Genomic DNA, 26863 nt, shown 5'->3' on the forward strand with positions numbered 1-26863 from the left:
TTATCGTTAAAAAAACATGAAAACATACAAAAAGAATGTTGGCCGGCGCATGCGCAGTGCTGTAAAGAAGCACATATCGATGGGTAGCATAACTCGCTAACTGTGCTAAACACTGCATGGAGAAGTTCAGCTGCGCTGCCATGGAGAACAAAACACTTTTTTTTTAATTCAGACATTTTTTTTTTCTTTCTCCAGCATTTCATTTTTTACTCAGTAATGGGGAGTTTTCCAATGTAGCAAAGTAAATTACTTGTGTCAAAATGTAGTTGAGTAAAAGTAAAATTACCTTTTTTAGAAACTACTTAAAAAATTACAAATTACTCATAAAATCTACTCAATTACAGTAATGTGAGTAAATATAATTAGTTACTTTCCACCTCTGGTGATTCCTAATATGGACATTCATCTGCACCATTGTAAGACTGAAAAGTGTTTAAATGAGTGATACATTGGCTTTAATTATGTCAAAGACAGACAATAATTACATGCATTAAAATAAAGACTTAAAGAAGAACTCTGGTGTAAAATGGACTTTTGGTGCAGTAAAACATGATAAAAAAGTACTTAACTTTGATGAATAGCACAACTCCGTTCTCCCACAGCTTTCCGGGATAAAAACGAGGCTGTGGGGTACGGAAGTAGCGATGTACCGCTGGGTATTTGCAATGCCGCCTCACTAGTGCGTTCCCAATTCCCAAATGCACTTTTTCAAAAAGTAATAAATCTTATAAAGATCAAACCTTCCATAGTTTCCCTATAGATCCCAAACTTCTCCGTAAATGGATTCACAAAATCAGTAGAGATCACTATTTCAATTTAAGATGTATGTAAGAGGTATGCTACTGTGCTAGCTAGCTAAGCCTAGCCATATTAATTTAACCCAGCCAGCCAATCTAGCCAGACAAACTTTAGCAGATAGCAACAGCAAGCTATCTAAACTGGGTTCTCAGGCTATAATTTTATTTACTATTAGTAGTTAGATATTAGTTAATATTAGAGCTGTGCGATTCTTCAAAATTTGGTATTAATCCAATACCAAGTAAATACAGGGCCATTATTGTCGATAACGATATTAATACAGATACTTTTTACTACTACCATCTACTTTTGTGTAGGGGAGAGCAATTTAATATTATTTATGAAATGAATGGATCATCAATATGCAAATTTGAATAAAAACCTGAATTTTCATGATTATTATTATTTTTTTTAAGTTTTCATTTAATTAATCATGTTTTTGATGATAATAAAACACAGGACAAAATAAAATTTTAGGCAAATAAAATTACTTTTATTAGGTAACTCTTTTTTTCCTTTTTAGAGTGGTAATCTGCATTTGCTATTAACAAATTCTAGATTTTTTTCCTAATGTTTCTTTGACAGTTAACAGATTTATTCAGCCATGTTCATATTTCAGGATTGAGGCATATTTTTTTTTGTATGTAGCATATCTATTTTTCACTTCCAGTGAAATGCCAAATACCTTTTTTTTCTAAAACTAAATGAATTTTATGTTTAAATGTTATATTCTTTTGCTTAATAGCATAATTGGACTGGGATATAAAATAGTTATAAAAGAACTAATAAAACACTGACGTTATAATATTATTAATGACTTACATTACCTAAATAAATAGCAATACTGATAATAAATCCCTTATTAAGTCCCTTATTACACGAAATACTAAGTTGTACACTTAAAGTTGTTTTGTCATTTGCTTCAAACGTGTGACAGACATATATTTGGGCTAGTTTAAGCTTTTTTGGGCTGGATATTTTTGTGGGACGTGGCAACCCTGATTTCAGCACTACAGAACAAATAATACAAGTAATACAAAAGTAATAAAATATTTATTTTTTACATAGATTATATATTAGGATAGTAGAGTTTTATTTTGTGTGCATTATAGACAGAAAACAGCATTCTTATATATTTCCATCACTGGAACATGAACATAGCCTAAATCTGTGCACGCGCTGCCCACGTGGAAACCCCTGTCCTGCTGACGACAGTAGTTAGATGGCGCTGCGCGTGCGCAGACGTGCACAAGCGCAGTAAAATGGCAAAAGCACGCAAACAAACGGCAAAAAAACGGGTCAGACTTTCTTCTTCAACAGTTATATCTTCTGTTTTTTAGGTTGCATTAGTGAACGAACCCCTAAAACAGACCCTAAAGCATGCTAAACGCAGAGCTTTATTCAGCAGTGCACGCAGCGCTCCACGCACGCAGACACACGGAAGCGCGCGCGCGCTGCTGGCTTTCATTTTCCATTGTCTGTGATTCGCTCCGCTTTCTGGATGATGATGATCACCTGATGCAGCTACAGCTCGTCTGCTGCCCAGTGCGCGTGCAGGTGACTGTCTAGTGCAGACGGTAGGATCAGGCTTGTGTATATGTTTGCATGCTCGCGCAGTGCTGGCTGTGTTTACTGTAGCCTTCATGTTGACTGTAGAAGCTTTGGGTTAAATTGCTGCTCTGCTAAATGCAATCAGTTCTCGCCCTGTTAAAGTAAAAGCATACCATGCACCATGGTGCAATATAATTTAATATAAATGCTACTGATGCACTTTAAACAAGGTAGGAAAATAAGGTTGTAATGAGCTTTCTTGCTCTGTAAGTTATATGTGACTTGTTGATTGCACATGTCCTCGGTTAGCCTGGTCCATAGTTCACTGATAAGCCCAGTCACTATCACTGATGGATGCACTGTGGTGCACAGCAGAGTAGCAATGCAAACTGTGACAAAATATGATGCTGAGAGAAAGCAGCATAAACTAAGCTACCTCCTTCAGGTGCAGGTAGTATTAGTGATTGGGACGTTAGTTGCATGCTGTGCATTTGGGTCAATGTTGCATTCGGATTGTGTGTTTAAATAAATAAATAAAATTAATTAAAGTTTTAAAGGGGCACTAAACCCCCTGATTTAAGTTGATCCACTCTCAGCTCAAATTTGAAAAATGCAACAACAACAACAAAAAAAAAATAGGAGGACTAGTTTGGGAGGGGCACTTGGTGATGTATGGGTTTAGAGGTGGAGCAGGAGGGAGAGCTGATTGGCTGACCTGCAACAGAAGCAGCAGCAGTGCATATCTGATAGCGGTAAGATGCAGATGATTGGATGTCAGCCGGTGGGGGGGGGGTGTATTATTGATTAATTGATCTGCATATTTTGATGTATCCACGTATCAAAGTGCACGGACATATCATCCTAATCTATAGCCTGAGAAGGTGCTGCAGAGGCGGAAACATTTTTAAAGGTAAGGGAATGTTTATAAAATGTAAGGACTGGTATGTTTTATTACTTCAAGGGAACACAAAGAAACATATTTTTATAAACATTTCCTAACCTTTAAAAAAAAAATTCACATAACAATATATATACTCTACTATACACTCTACTGGTCTTGATATAATCTGCATAAAGCTGCATAAAGTTTGGAGGTCTGTAGTGATGTTGTGACTGCAGAAAGTTGGAGAGACCTCTGCACACTATGCTCCAATTTGTTATAACATCACTGACAGTTGGCTGTGGAATTAAAACCAATTGGAGCATAGTGTGCACAGTGGATACTGCTGAACATGTTCCAGTCAGGTTATAACCTGAATGGAACATGTTCAGCACTATCCACTGTCTTTAACACTAAAACATATAAACCTATCCCTAATATTATTACTTTTTTGACCAAGACATAGACGCAATGCCATGCGTCTCCAGCTGGGAGTGGCATTTCAGTGCACTGGATAAAACTAGTAATAAATTAATATAATTTAACTTTCTCAAAATGTGACCTGGTGATGGGAAACGAACGCTAAAATATACCTTTTATAGATCTGTGTACCTGGTGTTGTCCGTTTTGCTTGGGGTTCCAGATGCCTTGAAACAGCCCTGCGTAGCAGTAAAGAAGATAAAAGAGATAAACCACCCTGACCCTCATGACTAAGTCTGTGTTGTGTTTCTGGCAGAGGCTTCACCATGCCTGCAGACGAGGTCCGCCAGAGGAAGGGAGGAGGTCGTAAGAAGGGCAAGAAGGGCAAAGGGAAGGGGCAGAGTGGAGCCACCAACGGTCTAAATGGAGAGGATGAAGCGCCGCTGCTCCCTCCCATTGTGCCCCCCAAGAAACCTGCAGAGGAGAAGAAGAAGACACTGCTGGCCAAGACTGAGGAGGAGTCGTCCATAGCCATCTGCCTGCAGGTGCTCTTCCCCTACCTGCTGGCCGGGATGGGAATGGTCATGGCGGGCATGGTGCTGGACAGCGTGCAGGTAGGAGTCACTGCTACTGCTTGTTATACAGTATTTTACTGCTTGTTGTATTTTCAGAGCACTGATCTGATAATAAACAATAGAAAAAAAACATTTACAATTATATGATAGTAAAAGAAAATGGACAGTCTACACATCACTTCTTGTATGTTAACTACATAACTATGCATACATGAGTTTCATAGTAGTGCATCTAAAAAAATTGAATATCTTTGAAAAGTTAGTTTATTTCAGTAATTCAGTTAATAATGTGAAACTTTTATATTATATAGATGTATTACACATGACCCTAGTGAGATCTATTTTAAGTCTATATTTCTTTTATTGTTTATTGATTATGAAATGAAAATTATATGATAATGAAAACCCAAATATCAGTGTCTCAAAATATTAGAATATTATACAAGACCAATTGGTACTTTTGGCAGTGTGGGCAGTGTGCCAAATCCTGCTGGAAAAGAAAATCTGCATCTCCATAAAAGTTGTCAGTAGCAGAGGGAAGCATGAAGTGCTGTAAGACTTTGTGGAAAAACAAAACTGCACTGACTTTAGACTAGATAATAAAACACAGTGGATCAACACCAGCAGGTGACATGTCTCTCTAAACAAACCATCACTGATTGTAGAAACTTCACACTAGACCTCAAGCAGTTTGGACTGTGTGTCTCTCCACTCTTCCTCCAGACTCTGCTCCCTTGACTTACTAATGAAATGTAAAATTTACTTACCAGAGGGTTGTTGAACCCAATTGCAGAACAGTTGACTTTAAAGCCCCAGGTAAAAAAATAAAAAATAAACACACCGCTCCTCACGCAGGATCGAACCCGTGTCGTCAGGGTTGCAGTCCAATACACTACCACTGCCCCTGCTAGTGAATTGGGACATGGCCGGGGGAATAAAGCCCTTATAAGAAGATAGGGAGCCTGAGAACGGACAGAAACATACATCACCAGAGAAGCATTTTATTATTTTTTCTTTATTTTATTTCGTTCATTATAGGTCAAACAATCTCACGGGTCAGATTTTTCATGCTTGCAGGCCACATCTGGCCCCTGGCCTGCCTATGCCAATGCCTGATTTAGAATTTGGTCTGAAAATGTGATGTAACAGTTTTGTGGTACTAGAATCAGCCCGTTATTTTTACTGCTCTGTTTTTGGCTGTGCTGGATTTCCTTTGGACGCAGGAATAGCAGTGTTTGAGTGGTTGAGGTTTACGGTTTGTCAGTTTCATGTAGTGAATCCTTAACCCTCCCGTTATGTTCCGGATTAATTTGACCCGTTTTTAAGTTTGAAGATCTGGGAAAAGTAGTTAAAAGGTTTTTTTTTTTTTTCCAGTATGAAACTATTTCTGCTTGCCTTAATTAGTGTAATCAACATATAATATAAAAATGGTTCATCTCACTTATTTGCAACAACCACATCCTGCAAAAACAAAAACTAATGCAATGTTATGCCTCAATGTTTTGTAAAACTATTGTTTTATATGTTGGTCTTTTAAAAGTAATAAAGTGGTGAAACATTAAAAAATGTTGGAACATGTATTTGTTTATGAAAAACGAGTGAATTATTCTAATTGAACATTACCTGTTAGAGGTACGGAACACCATTGCACTGAATATTGTTAGAATAATTAGTAATGGAGTTGTAGTAGTAATGGAAAAATATTTACACTGCATGTAAGGATTTTTTTAGGTTTCAGACATCTTTTGGATAATTAAACATGAACCAGGTCAGATTAACCCTGGAACACCATTGCTGTTCCTGACAAATGAACATAACAGAAGGGTTAATTATCAGATGGAAGAAGTGTCTCAAGCGTTTTTTTCTCTGTCCTGAAGCAAACCAGTACAGTGAGTTGAGTGAGGAGGGGATGTTAGTGCTGTTAGATGTCAGTGAGTTCAGCGCTGTGGATTGGACGGGTTGGGGGGGGTTGTTATATAGTGGTGTGGATGTATAATAGATGAGAGCGGAAGTGGTGGGGTGGTGGCAGGACTGGTGGGGATTGGATGGAGAGTTTGCTGCGTCACTCTGCTGTCCCAGGGCTCCCTCTGTGTGGAGCTGAATCATGGCTTTTACTACCTCTCTTTTTGTCTTTCTCTTTCTTTCTCTTTTTGTCTTTTTCTCTCAGTTTCTGTCTGTTTTAGTTGCTTATCTTTTTTTTTCTTTTACTCTCATTCTGTCTCTCACCCTCCCGTCCAGTCAGTCTGTCTGTCTCTCTCGTTCTCTCTCTCTTTCCCTTTTGTCGTCTGCCAGTAATCAGCCCATTTACTGCCGATAAGGCAGAAGTGCGGGCAGAGTGGCACGTCAGCCACTGGCAGGGCTAGAACTGAGCTAATACTGAGTCACTGTAGATGTAATAGTGAGTTATTATTGATTATAGTGAGCAAATAGTGAACTAATAGTGGGCTCCAATCGTAGAGGACAGAAATATATACATGCTGAGATGGTCATCTAGGAAAGCAAGGGCTAATAGAGGAGATAGGTGGAGGAGGAGGAGAAATAGGATGGAGGGATGGAAAAGAGAGGAGAAGAGGAGGAGAGCAGTGATTGGACGGCTCAACCTCAACATGTGTTTGTGTCAGCTGGCTCCTGAAGCTGCTGCAAAGCACCGGTACAACACTGGAACTACAGCTTGTGAGTGTGTCTGTGTGTTTCAGTGTGAGTGTGTGTGTGAGAGATATATCGAGTCACGACAGCAGTGACTGTGTGAGGACGCCTCATGCGCACACACACACTTAAACACACATCCACATCTACTACCTCCAGTCTGGCGCTCTCACACAGATGGACGTGCCGGCTCGATGCTCCAGTCGCAGTTTGAGACTCCGAAGAGCAAAGTATTGCTTCAGTTAATCTTGTCTCAGAGCTGGTTCATCGTGGACTCATCATCTGGACTTCTGACATCTGATGGGAAATAATAATCAAGAAAAAATTAAAAATAAACCTCAAGAATGGATTCACTGATCTATTGACTTCTTCTTCTTCTTCTCTTCTCTTCAAGAAGGACGTCGAAAGCTAAAGCTAACAACCGAGAAGGCTGGCAACCTTGTTGTCCTTGTTGTTTGTGTTTGGAATGAGAAAAACTAAGGATAGTGGGAATTACATCAGTGACTTTTCCACAGAGATGCATTTGAAGGACTTTTGGAGGCTCAGGATACGTTCTCTCTCATATTTTGAATGACATCATTGACTTTTTCCACAATGTTAAAAACTATCTTGAAAATTAGCTTTAGCTCTTCGTTGATGCGTCTGAAGAATTTCTGGAGGCTATTGGTCGCAAATAAGGATCGTAAAAGTAACTTTTAACACAGCATTAATACATTTAAAGGACTTTAAAGGAGGTGGATGCTAACAAATGAGAAGGCTGGAAACCATATTGCTTGTTTTTGGAATTGGAAAAACTAAGGAAATATGAGAAAAATGAAATATAACTAAGGAAATGAGATATTACATTTTTGTTTTTTATTTTTTGCATAGTATCCATAATTTTTGTTTTATCTGATCTAAGAATCATATATATATATATATATATATTGTTGCTTAGCCTCTTCAGTCACTAATGCTAATGCTTAAAACCTACCAGTAGTGTAGAGACATTTTAGCTTGTTGTGTTTTCAGATCTGTGAAGATCTGTGAAGGCTAAAGCTAGCAGCTAGCAGCTAACGCTAGCAGCTAAGGATGGATACATAACATTTCTTCGTAATGTTGAAAACGAAAGATTAGGAACATTTGTAGAACTTCGGAAACTAAACTCAAACTCAAGAGGATCCAATAACTCAAACTTAAGCTAGCAGCAGTTAAAAAAAAAAAAAAGAAGATTCTGGATGCTAATGGCTAAGAATTCTTTACAGATTAGAAAAAAAAACGTATGATCATACAAATGGCTTCACTTCTAAAGTAATGAAAGGCAATGGACAAACATTGTTAAGAAAGACAAAGGCTTCTGTTAGCTAACTGTTGCCAGCTTTTCACAATTGGCTAATCAAGAAGAACTTAACTTTAGCAGCTTAGTAAGATGACTAGGCTAAAATAGGCATTTTTCACGATTACAAAAATCTAAGGCTCTTTAAAATTAGCTTTAACTCGACAGTGAGCAGTTAAAGAACATCTGAAGGCTAATGCTAACAACTCAGAGGGCTAGCCATTGAGTTTAGGATTTCTTCACAGTCTTGAAAACTGAGGAATAGGATTGAGAAAAGTAGTTATACGTTTAGAGAAATATATTTTGAAGAACTTTAACAGCTAATGCTAACAACCGGGAAAGCTGGAACATAAGCTGTGAATTAAAGAATATGGAAAAATAGCTTTACCTATTTATAGTGAGAACTTTGAAGATTTGCTAAGAGGCTAATGCTAACCCAGAACCTAGCTTAGGATCATGAAAAGTAGCGTAACTTTTACTTAACCACAGTTTTTATCTCCACATTCAGTTTTTGTGTCTGAAAAGATTGTTTAAATGAGGCTTTTGTGAACAACACAGATTTTCATATAGATAATAGTTTTAATCTATAAAATTACACATTGTGAAATTGTGGTAATACATTAGATATTTTCTTTTTAAATATTATATTAGCTTTACCTTCACTGTGATGTATTTGATGGTTGTTTTAATTAGCTTAGGATGCTAATGCTAACCCAGTATCTATTTTTGTTTACTTTTTAATCTGTAAAATAGTAGTAAATTAAGACTGAGGGAGTTTAAGAACCAGAATGTGTCAATCTCAGTCACATCAGGAACTAGCGGCTAATGCTAGCTAATGTCAACAAGTTCAGGGCTCTCATTATTAGCTTCAGTGCATGATAGTGACTGGAATGACCTTTAAATACCTTTCTAGTGGGCACAACCCACTTCTCTGGACCCGACTCTACCCAAAGCACATTGACATATCAGTGCTTTTATAAGGAACTTCTACGACTCTTCTGAAGCTTTCTACAGAACTTTTCTGCTCGGACCTCTAAAAGTCGTGTTTGCTGTGGGATGGGGTAGCAGCAATGGTGGTCACCCAGTTAGAGCTGGAGCTGTGCTACCAGGGGAAGAAGCTGCGAGGCTTCACCTGTAAACTCACCCGCTCAGCTAATGGCTTCCTGCCCGAGAGCTCCTACCTCATCGCCGCCCAGATCTTCCTGCCGTACCTGGTCTCTGGGCTGGGCATGGTGGCGGCTGGACTCGTCATGGATCTCGTTCAAGTACGAAGGTTTTACACGTGGTTTTGTGTCTTTAAATTATTGTGTATTTCGTTGCTGTCCAATGAAAAACATTTATCTCAATTTTTGTAGATTTTTACTTTACTATATAATTTGAACAGACAAAAAGTTCCTTATACTGTGTCAAAATTTCTTGATGAACGGACCAATAGAAACTTTTCAAAATTACCTGGAATAAACTGTTTTTACATTTACTTCCATTGGAAGTGTACAAGGTTTTATCTCTCTCCAGTAAAGTTGCTATTTTGGAGATAAGTGTTTTTCATTGGAGAGCAACGATTTACTTAAGTGATGTTCCAATACTTTGCTGTACTGGGTAGGGTGGGACAAAATATCGATATATCGATGTGATGCATTACAATACGATACATTATCGATATGTGGTGTCTAGGCCTGGACAATAGTTCGATATCAGTATTTATCGCGATAAGAAATGTTTTAGTAACGGTGATATCATTTTTGTGGTATATCGATTGGTATATTGATAATTTAGCTGTAGAGCTGCACACAATCAGCCTCCATAGCCGGACTCCGTCAGTGTGTGATGACATAATCACACAGGCACATAGTCAGCTAGGCTTTGCTAGGCTAGGCAAGGCTAGGCTCCGGTCTGCTCCACTCTGCATCTAACAAGTTCCAAGCTGGAACCGAGTGGAGCAGTTAGGCTCGGTAAAGGCTCAGCTAGGCTTGGCTCCAGCGCGGGAGATTTTAGAATCAGAATGAGTTAAGGGAGGCAGCTCTAATTCAGTGGTGAAGATTTCGTTCGGCTTTCAAAGGTCTGATAAACTTCAGATCAACTTCCAAATTATTTCACACTTCTACTAATAAGAGTAATAAAACTTTTGCATTCGGTCTGCAGTTGAAAAAACAGCAGGACCAGTGAGTTTTTTTTTTTGCTTTCTTGGTCACATGACATTGCGGTCAGTAGCTCCTCCATTTTCACTCGCTGTTGTGTTTATACGGTTGTGTTTATACATATAAATAGGGCTTTTTACTTTTTTAAATCTTTAAAACTAATCTTAGTTGGAAACATGTTTCTGTAAGGATCTAAAAGTTATTCTATAAGGATTCTATAAAGTCATTCTTTGGCATAATTGCCTACCGTCTTATTTTTAGGATTGTAGTGCCTCAGGCATGGAGTAGCCCTGTCCTAAAGACCATTGCTGTCCAAAAAAGACACATATCTCTATTTTGATGAATGATCGACTAATAGAAATAGTCTAAAATGAAGGATTATTAGAGTTCAGGGGTGGGCGATTTGGCTCTTAAATAATATCACGATATTTCATGGTATTTTTGCAATAACGATACTCTTGGAGACATGACAAAACACTGAATAAAAAAAAAATATATATTTAATGAATACACTTTTTATCAAGATGAAAATTATATTGTTATTAAATGTTACTATTACATTTAATTTGATATGGCACACCCCTATTAGAGATATGGCACACCCCTATTGCCATTTTTGCATTTTCAGCAATGTTCTGATGTATTCCCTGCCCTGTACACCTGATTTAATGAATCATCAGAATAACAAGCCCTTCCTGAGTCGATGTGGGCGTGCTAAAGCATTAAGAACACTGAAATGATGTCAGTCTGAGTGCCTCCAGGACCTGGGTAGTGGAGAGCAGATGAGATTAGGGTGAAGAAATAAATACTGTGTTACTGAGTTCATTACAACATCTCAACATTTAAATGCCTTTTAAATCTTATGTTCAGCTGTTTCTATTGTTTTTAGACTTGAAGAACATGGCAGAAATAATTGTTGACTAATCGACTAATCGGAAAAAATAATAATCAAATTAGTTTAATATTTCGTGAGTAAATATGTAATCTGCTGTGTTTGGGCACTTTTTGAGTTGAGCATAAGCCGATTAAATTTGTAATCGACAAATTTAATAATCGACATTGTCGACTAATCGACTAATTGTTGCAGCCCTACTGTCCACTACTATAGAAAACAAGGCACAACTTAATACAAAATTAAATATATAAATATACAACTATATATTGCATCATTTTTGTTAGTTACAATTCTAGTGGAAGTACTGGACACTAGTTGTGAATCTCCAAGCAAGGGTTTCTTCTAGAGCTGGGCGATATTAAACAAAAAAAAATCTCAAAATCTTACAAAAAATAACGATTACGATTTTTAGCTCAGTTGTTTTATTTGTAAATAGACAACATTATTCAAAGTGATGCACAAGCTATAGTTTCCTTTACATTTAATTTGATACACATCATTTTTTCCTCATATGCAGCTTTTATATTAAACATGGTTTAAACATAAAATATCCTCCTTGTATTTCAGTTAAATGGAGTAAAAATGTAAAATATGAAAATCAGTGCAGCATAAAATAGGTTTTTTTATAGGTTTCTGTGTAAAGATACCGATTACATACAACCGAGTACAATAACGATTGTCCCATTTAATTGAATTACATTTTGATAATTTTAAAATTGCTGACTGAATTAATTTAAAGGAATTAATCAAAATAATTTGCTCTAGTTTACTGTTAACGGCTGTTGTGTATGATAAGTGTGTGTGTGTGTGTGTGTGTGGACCGTGAGTGGAGGCAGGTGGCCTGGGCACCGCTCTATGCCTGGTAATTGAATTGAATTGAGTGTGTGTGTGTGTATGTGTGTGTGTGTGTCAGGAGGCTAGACGTGTGTACTGTGACGTTCTGTGTGGTTCTATCAGTGCTGGGTTATAAATATCCACGCGATGGCAGCCTGGCACCACCTCTCTTATCTGTTTATTTAAACATTACGATTATTTTTAGATGCTGGATTGTGGAGAAGGGCACCCTCAGCTCACTCACTCACACCTGCCCCAGCATTCGGTGGGGGGAGTGTGTAGCTGCTGATTTAGCGCTTGTGTACTGTTGTGATCTGTTGGAGGGGTTGGAATTGTCCAATCGATCCACAGCCCGGAGAAAAGTTCCTCTCGTCCCCCAGACGAGCCCAGAATCAGTCCTGAGTGCAGAATAATTTATTCAGCACAAGTGATAAAACTGCCTAAAACTCTGGTTACAAGGAAGCAACTATAGCCCTGTTTAAATATATTAATATTTAAAGTAGCTTAGAAGGATCATTTTAATGCAGACTGAACTGAATTTATTTGATAACTGGAGAAAAAGGGAATTGTGGCTGATTTTAATACTGTAATGCAGGGGTGTCCAAACTACGGCCCGCGGGCCATTTGCGGCCAGTTTCCTTTTTTGGAGCGGCCCGCGAGGTATTTTAGAAATAGAATGAAAGTTGGCCCGCTAGTTTGGACGCTAGGTGTCAGAAACAGGCCAAAGAGTCTAAAAGCTGAGAGAGTGACGTTGTAGCGCAGAAACACGGGCCAAAGAGTCTAAAAGCGGGGAGGGTGCTCAGTTCTAGCGCAGAAAAACTGGCCAAAGAGTCTAAAAGCGGAGAGAGTGTGCAGTGCTAGCGCAGAAAAACAGACCAAAGAGTCTAAAAGTGGAGAGAGTGCGCAGTTATAGTACAGAAAACCGGGCCAAAGAGTCTAAAAGCTGAGAGAGTGCACAGTTGTAGTGCAGAAACACGGGCCAAAGAGTCTAAAAGCGGAGAGAGTGCGCAGTTGTAGCACAGAAAACCAGGCCAAAGAGTCTTATAGGAGAGAGAGTGTGCAGTGCTAGCGCAGAAAAACAGGCCAAAGAGTCTAAAAGCGGAGAGGGTGCGCAGTTCTAGCGCAGAAATCGGGCCAAAGAGTCTAAAAGCGGAGAGAGTGCGCAGTTGTAGCCCAGAAAAACAGGCCAAAGAGTCTAAAAGCGGAGAGAGTGTTCAGTTGTAGTGCAGAAAAAGGGCAAAAGAGTCTAAAAGTTGTCGTAATTAAGGATTTTAATATTAAGAGACATCATGAAATGAAACATCAATTTGAAAAATCTTAGTTTACACAACACTGTCAAAGATAGATAAAGATAGTTAGTCAAGTAAAATGATGTGTAAATGAAGTAATCAGGAAAAAAGTATTATTTAAAGTGGTATATTTCATTATTTGTTTTATTACAGAGTCTGTGTCCCGTGACTTCAAATATATTTCTCCTTCTGGCCCCCAACAAAAAAGTTTGGACACCCCTGCTCTAATGGTTTCAGAAAAACATTTAAATTAAACATATTAAACGTATTAAACGTGTGTCTTACTTGTGCAGTAGAGCTTTTGGAAAATATGTCTTTTTAATACTTAAACATTCAGTATTTTAGGTCCATTTAAAGTGTTTATGGAAGTATTTGAAAAGGAATCAGTGTTAAAGATGTTGCCGTATCTCTTTATAAGGTCTATTGTTTAAATTCTTCAGCTGTTTTTCTGATAATGAAATATGTTTTCTTTATATATTGTTTAATTTTGTGGGACAAAGTAAACCTAATAGTAATCAAAGCCTTACTTTTTAGTTTTTTATTTTATTTTATATGTATGAATGAATGAAGTTCAACTTATATAGCGCCTTTCTAGAAACCCAAGGACACTTTACAATTCACATGTTTTACACACAAGCACATTACATCCACACACCAGTGAGAAACGGCAGCCAATAGCGCACAGCGTACTCTCAACCGGAAACGACCGTCCACCTGGAGGACTGCATCGGGCACTACAGCATACTGCTAACAGCATGTACTCCTAACAGCACAGTAACAGCATAGCACAAACCTATATAAAAAACCCAGTCATGCAAAAAAAATAAAAATACAAATAAATAAATAACTACCGGTACATAAATAAGTAAGACAAAATAAAAATACATTGATAACCCGTGAAAACATCAGAATCTTTGAAAATGCCGTAATAAAAATTTTTGGTCATACCACCCAGCACTAGTCCAATGTGTCCAAACTGAGCTAAAGGCACAGTACACCAGTGACGACTTTCTTCTTCAGGACAGTAAAACAGACCTGACAGTCACAGGTTATAATACTTTTGCTCATAAAAAAATTGGAAAATATGGAAATAGCCAAAAGCCGAAATCTTTGATCTTTTGACTCATATTCAACCTTTTATGTCAAACTCAAATGTTTTCAGTCTACAGCAGAAATAATGGAATTGACCTCACTGTTCCAGTACTTTTGGAGGGGACTGTATATAGAGAATATGAAGTAATGTTCTCTTTCTAAATGTTGGTGTGTGTGTGTGTGTGTGTGTGTTTCAGCACTGGGACGTGTTTAAAGTGATCACGGAGGTGTTTATCCTGGTTCCGGCTCTGGTTGGCCTGAAGGGGAATCTGGAGATGACTCTGGCCTCTCGTCTCTCCACTGCAGTAAGATCTCTTCACTCTGCTCTGATTTCTGGGCTGGGTTATTATCTGTAGTGCTGTACAATAGATATTATGTTAGTTTTAGTTTTGTATACTGTAGTGCAGTAGTGTGCTTATCATACGTTGGGCTGCAGCTATCGATTATTTTAATAGTCGAGTACTCTACTGAAAAATCAATTTGATTAATCGAGTAATCAGATAAAACACATTTGCTTGCCTAAAAAACAATTAAAAATACACAAGAGAAAACAATAAATTTCACTTAATAATGAATGACCAATTGGTTTAATTTTTAATTGAAACAATTAAAACAACATTTCCACATTGCAAACACAAATAGAAATAAATAAAACTCAAAATAGACATAAATACCACAAGTAATACTTTAATAATTAATAATTTAATAAATTAAGTTAAATTATTTCAACGTAGGATTTCACGTAAGTATTAAATATAGGGCGTTAATCAGTAATAAAGGCATAAGCATTTGCTTTATATTATGCATCTGCATTCTTTTACCACCAAATCTGTGGATCCTCCTTCTTGGATAGGGGATGATTTTCCAGATGCACACTTTAAACGAAGGGGTATGAGAAGCCAGAAATGTAAGAATTTTCCCTGTTAGAATTATTGATTAGCACTATGTTACCAGAGTTTAATGTGTCGTTTTTTAAAGTTTTATGGCCAAATGTTTCATAGCAAGCATAAAAAATATCGCTAGTAGTTTGTCTCAGAAAGTAGCTAGCTAGCTAACTTTCCCGTTCCACCTTAAATGGTGCAACAGCCAGCAGGGGCTGCAGCATTTAAGTCAGAATAATATAAATAAAAATAAAATAAAATAAAAGCTAATCGAAGCTAGTTTCAGCTCCCAATCACATAAAGAACATTAAGAAATGGACTATATTAATTAATTTCTGCACCATCTCCCCCCTTTCTGAAGACATACAATAAAATACGACCTAAAGTTAACTAGTTAACCAGCAGCAGTTAGGTTGCTGACGTATCAGGTGCTTACTAAAGGTTTGTCCCAATTCTTAGAGTGGAGGATTTCACCCCTTCCCCTTGTAACTCTGTTTAAAGGGGAAGGATTACACTCAAAAACAAGAGATAGGGGTATATGGTAGGGCCAAGTGGTGAAATGGGATTGGGCCTAAATCTACATAAGTTTACCTCCACCTGTTCAGTCTACATTAATTTAGGTCTGCTCAATAAAACAGCTTAGCTCTGCCTGTTCATGCTGAAGTTATATGAAGTTATATAATGTTTCAGTTCTGACTGATTTATGAATGTAGCACAGAGCAACCAATCAGGACCAAGTCATTTACATACAGAATATTAGTCTTAAAGACACAGTGACAGTTGTGTTATATTAAACCACCTGTTTAGTATTAAGATAAGGTACAGAGAGGCTAAAAATTAACACAAGTATATAACATATGGCTGTTTTGAGTATTTTGTAGTTTTGTGTCTCATTTATCGTTTTGTCCCGTGTGTCTGCTTGCACAGGCGAACACTGGTCAGATGGATGATCCTAAGCAGCAGTGGTTAATGGTGACCAGCAACCTGGCCCTCATACAGGTAAGCTCTGCTATTTTCTGCATGCCAGTTGCAGTCAACACACTAATGCTGTAATATATAAGCTATATATAGTGATAATCTTAATACTGAGGGTTTAGCAGGTTAGTGCACGTACAGTTATATTAAAGTATTAAAGTAATATTAAAGTGATGCTCTGCTAGCATACCCTACCAGTAGTTCAGTATCAGTGCTGTATGACCCCGACAATCTGTTTTTTTCATCTTATCAGTGACTTTATTACTGCAGTTCTTTACCTGTCAGACCTCTAATTCCTCTCTTTACTGCTGAAACTGAGACTCACTCCAATCATGTTAAGATGAGCTAAAGGCTAAAGCTGTTTCCATGTGGGTCAGCCAGACGTCGTTTTCCTCAAAGGCAGTGTGCCAAGTCCTGCTGGAAAATGAAATCTGCATCTCCATAAAAGTTGTCAGGGAAGCATGAAGTGCTGTAAGATTTTGTGGGAAAACAAAACTGCACTGACTTTAGACTTGATAATAAAACACAGTGGATCAACACCAGCAGATGACATGTCTCTCTAAACCATCACTGATCATCAGTAAACTTTACATTTCATTTGTAAATCAAGGGAGCAAGGGAGCAAGGGAGTCTGGAGGAAGAGTGGAGAGACACCAAACTCCAAAGTCCAAACTGCTCGAGGTCTAGTGTGAAGTTTCCACCAATCAGTGATGGTTTGGACTTCATAACTTTTATGAAGATGTAGATTTCATTTTCCAGCAGGATTTGGTGCACTGCCAAAAGTACCAGTTGGTCTTAAATAATATTCAAATTTGCTGAGACACTGATTTTTGGGTTTTCATTGGCTGTAAGTCATAATCATCAACATTAAAAGAAATAAACACTTAAAATAGATCACTTTGTGTGTAATATATCTATATAATATATAAGTTTCACATTTTGGACTGAATTACTGAAACAAATTTACTTTTCAATGCTATTCAAATTTGTTGAGATGCACTAAATAATACATACTCAAAAACTAATTTGTTTTAATAATTAGTATTCAAAATGGGACACACTCTTTATCTACATAAAACCCCAATGTATCCTACAATTAAGAGCCAGTATTACACTATACAGTTTGAGTTACCCTCGCAAAACTTTTTATTAGGATTATTTTTAGTCAGGATTTATTACAGTGCACCCGACACCAGCTAGAGGAAGGTATTAAATTCCAGCTTTAATGCTTTTACAGACACATCACACAGCATTACTGTACAGCATCAGCTTGGCAAAGATCCAGAACCTCGATTAATATGAACAGTGCTTTATTTCATTTTTGGCAGGAGCATCTTTTTAAACTTAGTTCATGCTACTTACAGTATATCTCCAAAAAATATCTATAACCCTAAATTAGACCCAAGTTACAGACCCAAGTCTGGAGATGACTTAATGGACATAGTGATGTGAAACCACAACTGTTGTATGAATGTTATTAATTAATTTATTTATTTATTATTGTAATGAGTGAATAAACACTACATTTAACCCTTTCCAGACTAGGGGAATAATCCCGATTTTTGGATATTTTCTTAATTTTGCCTTTAAAGGCACTTTCATTTAAAATAATACCCACATATTTTATATCAAAATGTTCAGAATAATCTCAACTATCTCAATAATAAGGGAATAAGTGGCCTGGAGGATGTATGAAGAGATTATGTGGCCCTAAACCTCAAAAATGTGAAATCCGATTTAAAAATTATTCCTATATAATGTTAAAAATATATTTTACTCGTGTGGATAAAATGTTTTGGTGCTTGAAATTGATTTACTAAAGTCTTAGCTTCACATCAGTAGTTAACTATATATAAAATAATATATAAATGTAAAATAAAGATATAAAATTATTTTTTTGTAAAAACGTTTATTCAGTAGCATGTTGCCATTCTACTTGACACAACAGCAAACAGCCATAAACTTGGACATAAACATAAAAAAAATCACTGTTCATTAGTAAATGTTTACTTTACTGTATTAAAAAACATTGTCTGTTCATTAGAAAATGCCTACTTTCACATATAAAAGCTAACTAAGTTTCCCTTTCTCCCACTCACCTAAGTGGAATGCAGAAGAGCCCACCTGAAGAGACGGTGGATTTACTCTCTTTTATTTCACTACACTTCACTTTACACCTAAACAGACTACCAGTGTTTTGCATTCACTACACACACAAATAAAAATTAAGAATAAAACTAAATACAACAAAGTCTAATTTGAACATAACAGTATGATATATATGGCACAATCCATCAGTGGTCATAAAATGTTTATTTGTATGCAATTTGTAAGTGAAGCTTACTTTTACTAAAAGAAAGAAAAACTTTATACAATAAATATTTACTAATGGGTAGAAAATGAATTTTCCAATAGCAAAGTAAATATTTACTGTGTACTAATCAATTTTGTCAGATCATGACTATAGAAACCTAACTAGCTTCAGTGTTTACTGTGTGTGTGCATGAGTGAGTGAGTGAGTGAGTGAGTGAGAGAGAGAGAGAGAGAGAGAGAGAGAGAGAGAGAGTGTGTGTCGGTATGTGTGTGTGTGTGTGTGTGTGTGTGTGAAAGAGAGAGTGTGTGAGTGTGTGTGTTCGCGTGTGTGTATGGGAGAGGGAGAGAGAGAGAGAGATTCCAGCTTCTCTATCAGCCCTGCGTTTCCCCAAAGATCCTTTCTCTACATACGGCAGCAGCATTTAGCTCGCTAGCTCGCGAACTCACATAACAAAACATCCCTAATGAGTGACAGTTTTATAAATACACTAAATACACTCACAGATCTTCAGTTGGATCCTGATCGGTTCTATATTTTTCCTCATTATAAGAATCAAAGCCGCTGATGCACTTCTACCTAAAACCGCTGCTTCTCTAACGCTGCTGTAACTTGAGCCGCGGTGAACTGTTTACACCCCGCCCCCACGTGTCTTTCTATATGACTCAGACTGATGTAATCATGTGTGGGAGGGTTTTTTGTGATTTTCTGAAAGCCTATTGGTCAGTTTTACACAACCAACAGAGATGACAGACACATGAATCCACCAATTATAGATGAGAGGCTGGTGACAGACACATGAATCCACCAGTCGCAGATGAGAGGCTGGTGATAGACACGCGAATCCACCAGTCACACAAGAGAGGCGGACCGTATTGCTCGTCTAAAAGGCATATAAATCCGGACCTGAGTGACGTACAGACTCAGGATTGGATATCATAAAAGGGCGGACTCTGTTGATTCAGGAAATGTTTGAACTGTGTTTCTGTGCCGTATTATTGCAAATCTATTTATAGAAACACCCAGCAACGCTGCGTTTGACGCGCCCGCGCGTCCGTCGTCTGGAAAGAAGTCATTATCAGTGGACTAATAAAAATGCTCTATAATTACTATTTACATTGACTTTCATTTTCAACTATTGAAAATCCTTCCTTCTCTAGTAAAGCTGCATGTTTATGGTCACAAAAAAAGCAGAAAATAAATTAGTACTGTATTTTCCGCACTATAAAGCACACTTAATATCCTTTAATTTAATTCACAAAAATCGTCAATACGCATTATAATCTAGTGCATCTTATGTATGATTTCTACCAGTGAGGTATTAAGGAGCAGTAAAGCCACTCCGCTGAAGTACAGCATTATACAGGAGTTTCATTTTAGATCTCCAGTACTGAGACTGGAACAGTATTAGCATTAGCTGCCAACCATGCCAACCATGCTAAGCGCTAGTTAGCTCTTTCTCCATTCAGAGGTGAGTATTATCAGCCTGTAGCCTGCTGCTAACCCTGGCTAGCACTGCTGAAGCAGCATGAGCATTACCTGCTAACCACACTAAGCGCTAGTTAGCCTTTCTCCATTCAGAGAAAAGAATTATCGGACTGTAGCTTGCTGCTAACCCCGGATAGTACTGCTGGAGCAGCATTAGCATTACCTGTTAATGATGCTAAGCGCTAGTTAGCTCTTTTTCCATTCAGAGGTGCGTATTTTCTGACTGTAGCCTGCCTCTAACCCCAGCTAGTACTGCGGGAGCAGTGTTAGCATTACCGCTAGTGGTTAGCCGCTAATGCTAATGCTCCAGCTTTAGTGGAAATCTGGAAATCTAAGCTTACTGTAAATAAACAGAAGCGCTTTACACAGAGAAATCTGATTAACATCCAGTGCTCATTCTTTTTTAAGTATTACAGTTTTGTTTACTTGGCTTATCTGCTGAATTAGAAGGGAAACATGGCGTCACCCCTGTTCCTTACTATTGTCACATAAAATGTGCCTTATAATCCTTATAATCCTTATGTATAAATTATACTAGAAATAGACATTTATTGATAGTGCACCTTATAATTCAGTAAGCCTTATAATGTGAAAAATACGGTATATAGTGTTTTTTTTTCTCTAAAGGATATAATTTTAACCAATTTAATTTAATCCTATGTTTAATTAAATATCTGTTCAATTTCACTAACTCTTAATCTGTAAATCCTGTGGTTAATCTTCTGTTTAACCAGGTAGTTTGTTAATAATTGGGGTTTCTGTAGATAAGCTACAGCAGGCCATTAATATAAAGTCATTTTCCTCTCTTCCTCTGACAGCACTATCTATAGCTCAGTCATTAACCTTAAAAGCACTGTTAGGCCATTAGTGTTTGGACGTCCTCCAGCGCTGGATGTGATTTTAGCGATATGGTCTGTTCTGCAGGTGCAGGCCACTGTGGTGGGCTTCCTCGCTGCGCTGGCGGCCGTGGCTCTTGGCGCCGTTTCCAGGGGGGGAGTGGAGCTGGACCAGGCGGCGGTTCTGTGTGCCAGCAGCGTGACCACTGCCTTTATCGCTGCACTGTCTTTAGGTACTGTAGTGACCACGGTGTCCATATCAATAGCCTTTAATCACAGCTACTTATATATTTTATCATATAGGACAATTTGTAATTTATTAATATCCTTATTTCACCCTGTCCTTCAAAGCTATTTTATTCTCAGCACTGCAGTGACTGCACTCACGTAAAACTACAAAGAGCACCCATCCATCAAACACATAGCAATACCATAGCAAACACCATAATAACCTTCTGAAATACCATAGCAACCACCATAAATACCATATTAGTAAACTTGCACAGACTGAGACTCCATAACAAACACCTGAAAATCCTACATTGGCCACCTAGCAACACTACTAAAGACACCATAGTACCACCTCGTGTCCACTAAGTACTACCATATCAGACACCTAGCAACACTCTAGCAACAATATAACAACCACCTAGCAACACTACTAAAGACACCATAGTACCACCTTGTGACCACTAAGTACTAACATATCAGACACCTAGCAACACTCTAGCAACAATATAACAGCCACCTAGCAACATTATAGCAACCACTACTGTATCAGTGACCTTGCATCACTATAGCAGCAACCTAGCAACTCTAGAGAATCCACCTCTAGAGATACCATAATACCATCTAGTGACCACTTAGTAACAACATAGTAGCCACTAAGCAACACTATAGCAGCAACCTACCAAAACTACAGAAACTATCTGAGATATCATAGTACCACCTAGTGACAACTTAGTACCAACATAGCAAACACCTAGCAACACTTTAGCATTTACCTAGCAACACTATAGCAGCATGCTAGCAAAATTACAGAAACCACCTGAAACACCATTGTACCACCTAATGACCACTTAGTACCTACATAGCAGCCACCTAGCAACACCATAGCATCCACCTGGGATACCATAGTACCACCTAGTGACCACTTAGGTCCAACATATCAGTCACCTAGCAAAAATTTCCCCTCTGGGACCAATGAAGTATCCATCGATCCATCCATTCATCCATCCATCCATCACTATTGCAACCAACTAGCAACACTATAGCATCCACATAGCAACCAACTAACAACACTATTGCAGCAACCTCCCAGCAACACTACAGAATCCACCCGAGATACCATAGTACCACCTAGCGACCTCTTAGTAGCAACATACCAGCCACCTAGTAACACTATTACAATCACTCTGGACACCATAGCAACCACCTAGCAACCTAGGAACCTTGGAACACTGTATCAGCCACCTAGTATCAACAGAGCAGCCACCCATCATCAGCACCAGAGCAACCACCTAGCAACTACTTAACATCACCACAGAATCGACCACATTTGAATCACTCATTTAGTAATGAATTATAATGTCTTTATCACTGTGTTAATGTAACCCCTGTGTTTCTGCAGGGCTGGTGATGATTGGTGTGATCATCGGCTCCAGGAAAGTTGGCATTAATCCAGATAACGTGGCGACACCGATCGCTGCCAGTCTCGGGGATCTCATCACCCTCTCTCTGCTGGCCGGGATCAGCAGCACCCTCTTCCAGTACAGAGGTACACATCTGGATTAGTCACACACTCTGCATTCAGGGTTAAAGGTTTAAACACATAAACAAATCACTTAGCACTAAAATCTAAATTTTGAATAATGACAGCTCTGGAAAAAAAAAATCTTTATTTTACATTCATGTTACATTCATGTAAAATATATATATTTTTAAATTCACAGGACTCTAATAAATCCTCTCTGAGAAAACATCTCAAAAATATTTTTATTTATTTATTTCACATCTCTAAAAGTGTTTTTCTAAATTCAAATAGCTCTGAAAAACAGATGTGTACAGAAAGATCAAAAGATCAACTTTTTTAAATAGCACTGTTATTTTTAAGGATAGCAGTAAGAATGACAGTAGTGACAGCAGGGCTCCAGTAGAGGGCAGGAGATGCTTTATATATGCAGTAAATATAGAAGAACAGGTCCACTGTGAAACAGAAGTGCTGTGAGAAATGCAACTTTGTTTATTACAGCACATATATATTCATCAGACAGCTTTATTTGACGTGAGGGAGGCAGTAAACATCAGGTCTGCTGTCGGGTCTCACGTTTCTCTCTTTGATGTGGCGTCATGTGATCGTAAATCCGATTGGTCTCACATTCTCTAATAACAGTTTGTTTCACGCTGTGTTGAGTAGAATTACTGCAGCGTGTGACGATTCTTTACACATCTGTCTGTGTTTACAGTGCAACATATGAAGTATTAATAAAAATCCTGAATTTACACAATAAATAAATAAATAAGATCCACTTCCACTAATAAGTGTATCTAATAACTGTATAGTTACGCAACAACAAGCCATATAATAACAGTGTAACTACTGGTGAATTACACATTGTAAGAATCAGTGAGAAAGTTGAAGTTAAAGCGTCGGAGCTGGATACTTCAACAAGACAATGACCCTAAACACTCTAAACACACTGCTCAAAATCTACTAAAGCTTTCATGCAGAGGAACAAGTACAACGTTCTGGAATGATCATCTCAGTCCTCAATCCAGACCTGAATACTAAAAGGACTCTGATCTCACTTTTAACAGTCATGTCAAAGCTGTCACCAAATCAGCATTTTATCACCTCAAGAACATAAATAAAATCAGAGATTTTCTTTCTAAAGCAGACCTGGAGAAACTCATCCACGCCTTTATTTCTAGTAGGATTGATTACTGTAATGGACTCCTAACTGGACTCCCAAAAAAGACCATCAAACTGCTTCAGCTGATTCAGAATTCAGCAGCCAGAGTTTTGACTAGAAGTAAAAGAAGAGAGCACATCACCCCTATCCTTAAATCCCTGCACTGGATACCAGTATGTTACAGAATAGACTTTAAGGTACTGTTACTGGTCTATAAATGTCTTAATGGTGCAGGACCAGCATATTTATCTGATGTGCTCCAGCAGTATGAGCCGAGCAGAACTCTCAGATCATCAGGAACTGGTCAGTTAGAGCCGCCTAAAGTAAAAACTAAACACGGAGAGGCAGTGTTTAGCTACTACGCTGCTCTTAAATGGAACCAGTTAACAGAGAGCATTAGAAGAGCCCCAACAATAAACACTTTTAAATCCAGACTAAAAACCTACATGTTTGATCAGGCCTTTAGCTCAGCTTAAAACACTGCAGCTCCGCCCACTTTTATTCTGAAACGGCATTTTTGTATCATGTTTTATTCATGCTTTATTCTTATTAATTCCTTGTTGTTCTTTTACATGTTTTTAATTTAATTCTCTTTGTTTTAATCATGTTTGAATCAATCTCGCTTTATTCTTATTTTAGTTTTTATTTCCATTTTTACTGTTAATCTTTTACATGTTTTTTTTTAACTTCTCTGTGTATTTTCTAATTTGTAAAGCACTTTGAATGACCGTTGTGTATGAAAGGTGCTATATAAATAAACTTGCCTTGCCTTACCTAAATCTGTGGTGTGATTTAAAGCGGGATGTTCATGATCAGAAACCTGAATTAAATCTGACTGAACTGGCGATGTTTAGTAAAGAAGAATTGTCCTAAATACCTTCAACCAGAAGCAAAAACAGACACTCATTGGAAGCTATAGGAGTTAGAGTTATAGAGTTACAGTATTTCTGCAAAAGGATGATAAAATACTAAATATTGATGTCATTTTTCAGTTGGGATGCTCAAATTTATGCACCTGCCTAATTTAGAATTATTGCACACTTTCTGTAAATCCTATAAACTTCATTTCAATTCTCAAATATCACTGTGTTCCTCTGCTATATTTATATATTTAACTGAAATTGCTGATCTGAACAACCAATGATTTATAAAGTAAAATCATAAAAATGATCATCAGGGGTGCCCAAACTTGAGGCTGACGTGCAATTACGTAATCTATACTATACTTAATAGTAAATATAATACATTTGTAACAATCTGTACTTAATGAGTAGCTACACTGTTATTATGTGGATTGCTAATGTGTAAATATGCAGTTATTAGGGAGAGCTATTATAAAGTGGGACCAAAAGTTAATAATAATAAATAAATCTGTGGGTACAATCAAATAACTAAAGATGGTCCAGTCACATATGTTAATATGTGTATTATATTGTGTGTTTTGTATTATAGATATCTGGTACCTCTCTCCGCTGGTGTGTGTGTTCTTCCTCTTGCTGATCCCTCTGTGGGTGGTGATCGCTCGGCGGAGTCTTCAGATCAGAGAGGTGCTGAGATCTGGCTGGCAGCCCGTCATAGTGGCCATGTCCATCAGCAGGTACACACTTTACACATTTAACATAGAATTTACACAATAAAGAAAAAAAAAAATCAAAAGCAGGATCTAATACTAAATATTGATGTCATTTTTCTGTTGGGGTGCTCAAATTTATGCACCTGCCTAATTTTGTTTAAATAATTATTGCACAATTTCTGTAAATCCTATAAACTTCATTTCAATTCTCAAATATCACTGTGTTCCTCTGCTATATTTATACATTTAACTGAAATTGCTGATCTGAACAACCAATGATTTATAGAGCTATTCACTGTATTTTAGAAGCTCTACCTCTTCACAACTTTACAACTGATGCTCTCGAACACATTAAAGGTCTCCTTCCGCTAAAATCCGCTTTTTCTTGTTCTTTTAAAAAATACTTTAGGTCTCTCTGAGTTGTATATGATGCTGCACATGAAACTGTTTCTTAACCTCTATTCTCTGCAGTAGCTAGTAAAAGAAAATGTTTAGAAAAACAAGTAGTATTCATGGCCACGCCCACCTAACAGTGCTAGGGACAGCGAGACAGTTAATTCCTGTGTTATTTGTGTGAATAACACATCAATGTTTATATGCTTTACCCAGTAATTTAGAGCTAAGGAACAAATGGTTAGAATTTGTTTATGGAGAAACACCACCAGTGAAGTACAATTAAGATAGGTAGGTGTGTATATTTTAGAACAGTTCTGTTTACACTATTAAAATTAAAAATCCACCAAATCTTTACTTTCCAGACCTGGACTACCCACCTCTGTGTGAAAGTAACTATAGGTTTACATAGGATCTCCGGTGGATTTGGTGTTATTTTACAGCGACTCTAAGAGCATTCATTCATCCTAGATACAACTATCTACACAACTAGATATGAAAAAATGTATGAAAAAACAAAATAAATTCAAGTAATTAATTATTGACAAGTTCAGCACAGCTGTTAATTGAAATCGTATTTACCTCAGAATAATTAAAAATAATAAATAACTACAGAATTTAAAGTGTGTCCAAACCATTCAAGCTATCATTTGTTGTCTAATGTATATTGCATTTGCTTTAAAACAACAGATATAATAATAGATATATTTTGAAAGATTATTAGTGTGAGATTGTCATACTGTTTGGTTAATTATGATGAAATCTTTTTAATGTCACTATGTTTTTCTCTCCTGTTATCTGTGCAGTTTTGGTGGTTTGATCCTGGACAAAACAGTCAGTGATCCCAACTTTGAGGGCATGGCTGTCTTCACACCAGTCATAAATGGTGAGTAAATGAAACCTACATAATATACTTACACTCACATTCTATGGAACAGGAACTAGTCCATGGAACATAAAGAACAATGCATATTGTAGGTCTGTGGAATAGTATGGAAAAGTGTGGACCCTGGAGGTGAGGTGTGTTCAGGTAAATTTCTTACGCGTTTCTATCTTGGCGG

At 37.5% G+C, this 26863-nt stretch overlaps 1 protein-coding gene across 3 annotated transcripts in view; it reads left to right on the forward strand.

The window, feature by feature from the left end:
* Positions 1-2028: 2028 nt before the first annotated feature.
* The window catches only part of LOC103045687 (solute carrier family 41 member 1), a 41850-nt gene continuing 17015 nt past the window's right edge, over positions 2029-26863 (forward strand). Inside the window, exons 1-8 of one of the 3 annotated variants that reach the window (XM_049463141.1) lie at positions 2029-2375; positions 3966-4263; positions 14631-14738; positions 16242-16313; positions 21013-21157; positions 22555-22701; positions 25289-25433; positions 26609-26688. In XM_049463141.1, coding sequence (XP_049319098.1) covers positions 3976-4263; positions 14631-14738; positions 16242-16313; positions 21013-21157; positions 22555-22701; positions 25289-25433; positions 26609-26688 — 985 coding nt within the window. In that variant the 5' untranslated portion in view covers positions 2029-2375; positions 3966-3975. Of the gene's footprint in view, positions 2376-3965; positions 4264-7789; positions 9451-14630; positions 14739-16241; positions 16314-21012; positions 21158-22554; positions 22702-25288; positions 25434-26608; positions 26689-26863 lie in introns of those variants that run through there. The other 2 variants (XM_049463142.1, XM_049463143.1) reach the window with 2 other exon arrangements.

The sequence above is a fragment of the Astyanax mexicanus genome, chromosome 13 (genome assembly GCF_023375975.1).
Source record: "Astyanax mexicanus isolate ESR-SI-001 chromosome 13, AstMex3_surface, whole genome shotgun sequence".
NCBI classification, from domain to species: domain Eukaryota; kingdom Metazoa; phylum Chordata; class Actinopteri; order Characiformes; family Acestrorhamphidae; genus Astyanax; species Astyanax mexicanus.